At 40.0% G+C, this 6634-nt stretch overlaps 1 protein-coding gene across 1 annotated transcript in view; it reads right to left on the reverse strand.

The window, feature by feature from the left end:
* epha4l (eph receptor A4, like) overlaps positions 1-4677 on the reverse strand; it is a 63464-nt gene extending 58787 nt beyond the window's left edge. The window contains exons 1-3 of the mRNA XM_077542040.1: positions 4383-4677; positions 2956-3023; positions 265-928 (exon numbers count right to left, since the gene is read on the reverse strand). Coding sequence (XP_077398166.1) covers positions 265-928; positions 2956-3023; positions 4383-4479 — 829 coding nt within the window. The 5' untranslated portion in view covers positions 4480-4677. The remainder of the gene's footprint in view (positions 1-264; positions 929-2955; positions 3024-4382) is intronic.
* Positions 4678-6634: the final 1957 nt, after the last annotated feature.

Here is a 6634-nt window from a genome sequence, read left to right on the forward strand (position 1 = left end):
TAAATCCTATTGCACAACACAGTGGGCCCACTAATTACTTCATCTACTCTCATTATTACATACGGCCAAGCAGACGCTGAAAAGAAAACTGCAGCGAGAAGACTAGCAACAACAGATATCAGTCTGACTGAGAGGTCGAGGAAAAGGTTTGGATCAAGACAAGAGAACTTCAAGTATAAAGGCAATGAAGGGAGTAAGAGATATAAATGTAAAACCCGAGTGGGACGACTTAATGAATAAACAGAGAATGTTTCAGTTTCTTACCTTGACAGTCTGCATTTCGCTCCTCGTACCCAGGATTGCACAGGCAGTTTCCAATGGGCACCAACCACTCTCCATCGGCTCCGCAGTACATTTTTGGAGTCTCTTTCTCCTCCGAGTTATCCACGCACGATCCACGAATTTCCACAAGCGAGGACGTATCGGCTCCAGTGATAGTATCAGGAAACTGGGCCAAGTTCCGCACCGCCAGAGGACATTTCTTGTAAAAGACCCTGACTGACACAAGTGCAATGCATGCTCCCACATCCTGGAAGGCCAAATAGAAGCCCTTCCGGGTCAAGGCACCCACATCGCGCACCTCTGTGTTTAGTTTCATGATGCGGTCGCCGATGTCCACCTGAGTGAAGCTCTCATCAGCCGCAATAGTATCAATTTTAGTAAACTGGTTCTCTCGAATGTAGCGCTCTTTGTCGTTGTTGGACTCATAGTAGTAAAGATTGAAGGTTTCCTTGCAAGTTCCCATCAGCCCAGGTAGGCTGTTGCAATCTCGGAGGGTGAATTTGATCTCGATGTAGACGCGCTGGGCACCTCCGCGAGGAATCCAGTCTGTGCGCAGCCAGTTGTTCTGGTTTGGCTCCATAACGTTGCACACCTGGTACGTCCGAATGGGAATGTTCTTCTCATCCATGATGCTCACCTCCTCCCACTGGTGAAAGCACACAACCAATAAATGTTACAAAAATAGCTTAGACCAATACACCGAGGTCATTTTCATTAACACTACCATAAAAATGGTCATGTCCAATTTTATGGCAGTTTAGGATCATTAATTAACTACTGTTCAACTAATTTAATTTATTATACACTCATTGTTCATAACTTTAAACTGTTCAACACCCAGAACATGCAGGGAAGATTAGTCAATATTTCAGTCTCAGCAGAGCTATTAATTGATGGCCAAACTTAATGCATTTTTTATGAATTGTACTTGTTAGGTTCCAATGGACACTCATGGAGATATTTATATTAATAGGTTTTACTTGACTGAGAGAGAGGAAATTTGCATCTAAAAAAATACAAATGTGATACTTCATGACCTCATAACATTAAAAAAAAAAAAAATTATGTGGCTTTTCTCTAAAATAATAGTAATACTGTAATGTGTGCCTGTTTTATATCTGAAGACATGATAGGAAATTGGAGACCAAGATACACATGCCCACTACTGCTATTGGTATGAAGGCATTGTAGGAGGAGACGTTACGTTATATCGAGCGTGACTTGTCTTATTTTATCTGAGCAGGGAAAGTTTAGTTGTTGTTTTTTTTTAGGTATGATAAAAGTCCCTTCTTGATAAAACATTACCCAAGGACATACAGGGATTCCAACTGTGTGTTTTGTTGCATGAGCGTGGAACACTATTACTGTCTTTACATCATTGAAAAACTATGATGACAATAATCATAACAAAGGAATGTAGGATAACCATTGTGTTGTCAGATTTGTGTAGTACCTCAACATAAACAACCTTATTGGCAGCTTCAGTTTAGTGTAAAACAGACTATGATTGCGGAAAATGTCCATCATTCCCCTCTGCTCTGGGTTGTTCTTCTCGCTTTATTTTGTGTGCTTTTGTTGTGGAAATCAAGCAGAACCAAGATAAGGCCACACCTTTCCCCAATCGTAGGCAGAATAAGACCAATTGGCTCTAACGAGATTGTGAATGTGCGCTCGCCGAGGCTGCCAGGGCCCTGTCAGTCACTTGTTTGTGATTCAACGGCAGGGGGGAATATGAGCACAGCACTGGCCAAGTTCATTCTGAAAACAGCTCCTAAGCAGAGCCTGCAACAGCTGCACCATATGGAATTCCAATTCCCCTAGGTTCATATTCATTAAATAACATAATAGATACTAATTTGGATTAATTTTCAGAAAGCATGAAAGGGTTCATTTGACCCCATGGTTAAACTTGACTAGTGGTTATAACATTCTATTGAGCAGGAGGATATTCCAAATTAAGGTCAAGCATATATCTTATCCATAATTGGGCTATTTTCCAGCAACATTACCTTCACCGAACATGTCTTGTTTTTCTCATCAAATTTACTGTAGCCATCTCACTAGAGCGCGGCTCGTGCATTTGGTTGCTACTGCCCTCTATTGCGCAAAGCACCCGTCATTCCCCTCATCTAGTGGCTGTAGCTGAACGCCACTGTACTTTCGCCCATATTCATTGGTTCCAGAGGACCTTCACTCTACCAGCAAGCCAACCCACCCCCTCTTCCTTCCAGTCTCTAGTAGAAAAGGATATAAAGTTTCTCCACAAAGGGCAATTCAATTCACCGTCTATTCAGGAAACCTGACGCCTGCTGCAGTATTGCCCCTCTGACCAGTATAGACGAGAAGGGCAGCAAGGAGAAAGGGGAGCATGAGAGAAGGGGTAACTACAGGGGGTTTCAGAGGGTCTTCATGAAGCAGGACTGTTTTTAATCATTTTGTTTTTAGGATTCTATACAATGTCCCTTGAACTTATAAGCTCAGCTCAAACTTTATAATACATTCCAATGAAGGGTTCACAAATCACTGATCGAGTTCACCTGGATAACAAATTCTCATGCATAAACGTGTATTCATTCAGTGGTCTATTTCAAGATCTTTTGCCAATGGACGAGAATATCGCTTCCATTTTCATTCAGTAGATGTGCAAAAAAGTTCTGACAAGGGGACACTTACCCCTCCTTCAGTTGGGTTGGCGACCCATCCTAGCTCCCCCTGTGCAGCTCTGGAGTCCAATAACGTGACTAGAAAGCAGGAATAGGAGAAATGAGCATTCATTCTGAGTCTGGTCATACACTGAGCTCCAACAATGTTAGAAAGAAGGAGAAAATAGGAATATATATATATATATACACACACACACACACACACACATATATATATATATATATATATATATATATATATATATATATATATATATATATATATATATATATATATATATATATATATATATATATATATTCTATGCACTTTAAACAATAATTATCTTTATATGTATTGAAAATTAAAATTGTATTTCAATGTAACAAATGTCATCCATTAAATTAACGACACTCACCCCCACATGCACACGCAGACACACTTTTATTGTAGGCTTATACCTCTTTCTAGCGTGTTTGAAATTGTCAGAATCGATGACGAAAACGTCTATTTAAACTTGGACACATACGTTGAGCTATTGTTGACAAATTGATCAACCTAATATTTGTATAGATGTGCTTGTGTTTGTTTTTTTTGTTTTGTTATTTTTTTTAATTATTTGTTCTGTTTGTTTTTTTTTACCTAAAATGCGCAAAAGACGAAGGATGTTGCTAAACCAATAACAGTGGCCCGCGTGCAACATGTTTAATTTGTTACTGGACACCACAAGTGTAAAATAGAAATATGGAAAACATTCCCAATCTTATACAACCATTTATGTTGATATTTCATATTTTCAGCGTGACGAACAGCTACGCTTTTTTAAAAGTGCACGCAAGGCTCCCGGGACCCGTGCAAGCAGACGGCGAACTATAGTCGAAGACCTTCGATCCGAGCTCTGCTCTCACTTTCATCCAAAATGTTTCATTTAGTGCGTGCATGTGCACCTTTTATAGGCTATTCTGTTACAAATTGCCAGAGAATAAATGACTATTTTGTCACATGTCCGTTAAGTACAAATGTAACGCAATTGGCACAGAATTCGGTCGGATACCTGTATATGCGCAAATAACGCGTAAAATCCCTCCATGTCTGATCGGCCAAACTATTCGGCAAAACACTGCAGTTCGTGTTAGTCACAGGTATTCATTTATTTATCCCCCGAAACCCACCCCAGGGTTTTTGGGTGAAACCAAGTAGTCCTCTACGGTCATTTAGGGTCCGAGCCGAACCGGTGTCCCGACTGCTCCGGACAAAACAGCATGCATACCCGTTGGAATAGCCTACCTCGGAGCCTTTAGTTGGACTAGCTTATTTTTCTCCAACAAACCAGTGTAAAAGTTGCAAACTAAGCGTGACTGTGAAATGTCATCATTTAAACTCTTCGCAGCTCTCCGCAAAGGTGACCACACAGAGTATGAGCGAAATGAAGACTTTTTAGCTCACGCCACTTTTACCTTCATTAGGCGGGTATGTCCGAGACGGAGAAACAAGTGTCGAAATCCCAGAAACAAGAAAGGCAACCGTGAACAAAATCCCCGCCATGAGTGCCATTTGTGTCACTGTGCCGGTTTCCCCAGTCTTATGCCTCTTCTTTTTTGTTAGTTTGCTCTTCTTCTCTCGGGTCCAGCTCTCTCTCTCTTTCTCTCCCTCCGTCACACTCTTCCCCAGTGGAATATGGGAGAGAAGCGGACACGAGCACAGAGACGCACCACCGGGCGCACCACAGGCTGGAGGCGGGTCTTCACTGACTTGCACCCCCCGTCAATCCAAATGGGAAATGGATAGAGAGGGTGGAGGTATGGATGGAGGGGGAAGAGGGGGGGGGGGGGGGGGGGGGGGTCATCACAAATAACTCGCCCCCACCCGAGTGTACACCCCGAACAAGTCACTCTCTTTTCACCAGCTGGCAGAGACGAGGCGGAGATGGAGTGAGGTGACATTTCAACGCGACATTTGCCACACAATCATAAAATTCGGCGGATCACCGAGTGACATTTAAGGATAAACTGCGCCGAGTGTTGTCCCGGCGGTCAACAAAGCATTTGATGCACATAGTTCAGCCACCTCCGGCCACGTCACTTTGTCAGTGAAATTAAAAGTGTGCAGCAACCACTCTATCACTTATAGAACACATATTGGCCTGTATAATCCTCCTCCAATTGAAGTAAAACGCTTAATATGCGATGCAGCAGATCAGTGTGCTGATCCAGCTTGTTGTCTGGCAGCAGTCAAGCGCAAACGCCGGTCCAAGGTGAGCCATCAGATCAAGGTCGCCACCTAGCGGGGATATTGACGCCTGTTCTGCCTGCAAAATTGAATTAAAGAACAAGCATCAGCGTGACCTCCTTAATCAGACACGGTATTGCACTTTGTGGAATTGACAATGACTATTTTGGGATCGAGGAGGAACCTACATTGGATTACTGTACAATACTTGCTGTTGTTTTGTATCAAGCATTTGTGGGTATTTGGGACCAAACATGCAGCTCGCTCACTGATCTACAGTGGCAAAAGTTAACAAAGTGCACATAATTTGTTATTGTTCTCAAGTAGAACGTCAGGAATATGTTATTTGAGTATTCTGACGACTTTGTACTTGTAAACATGACATTTGAAAATAGATATTTGGGAGATACTGATGTGCACTTACAGCTTTTATGAAGAGTGCTGAGAGACCAGTTGGAAAAAAATGTACATTTTGATACTGTCTATCTGTTAATGTGTTATGGCAAAAACCTTTAATTGTGTGAGGTAAGTCACAATAATATTAAATGGGATGTCATGGTCGCTTGGAAGAATGTAATATTTGGCCTTTTTTAAGATAGTATGGAAAAAATAATTCTATATAATAAATAGACAATAATGTCAAAATGTCACATTCAATATTGTAAATTCCTTTTAAGAAAGCCATGGTTTACTGCCTTCTCTAACAAATTCAGACAATACATTCTTTCTAGAAACAAAAGGCTTTGAAAACAATGCAGATCTATAAGCTCTCAATCTTTTGCTATCTGCCTTTATTTTATTTTTCTCCTTTAATTTCCTTTCCCCATATTTGTACATCTTTACTGATTGTTATTGTATTTGAGTTATTACTCTTGATCTACTTATGTATATATATATATATGTATATATATATATATATATATATATATATATATATATATATATATATATATATATATATATATATATATATACATACATATATAGATGTACATGTATATATGAACAGAATGAAAAAAAAAACTCCAAGCAAAATAAATAAATAAATAATAAATAAATCCATCAATAAGTTATGTATTCATTGTGGTCAATATGGGCTTGTTACTTTTTTCAGCCTTGTTGGAGAGAGGACAAGACGTAAAGGAAAAGTGGTTAAAAATGTCAACTATGATTGATTGATTGATTGATTGATTGATTGATTGATTACTTGTAATGCTGATAACAGGTCAGCTGCATGGAGGATCGTGAAGCAGGGTTATAACTTAAATTAAATTTTCCCCCCAATGTACTATATACTGTATAAATGACAATAAAAATGCATACATGTTTTTTTGCACACAAATTAAAATTGATTTTACAGGGATGTAAGGGGGTGTTGATGCAGCATGCTGTATTTGCCTATATACTACAGTGTCAATCAGCAGAACACAGAACTCTTCATGAAGCATGTTTGTGTTTGTCTGCCCATCTGTTTGTTTTA

Source organism: Festucalex cinctus, chromosome 13, assembly GCF_051991245.1.
Source record: "Festucalex cinctus isolate MCC-2025b chromosome 13, RoL_Fcin_1.0, whole genome shotgun sequence".
NCBI classification, from domain to species: domain Eukaryota; kingdom Metazoa; phylum Chordata; class Actinopteri; order Syngnathiformes; family Syngnathidae; genus Festucalex; species Festucalex cinctus.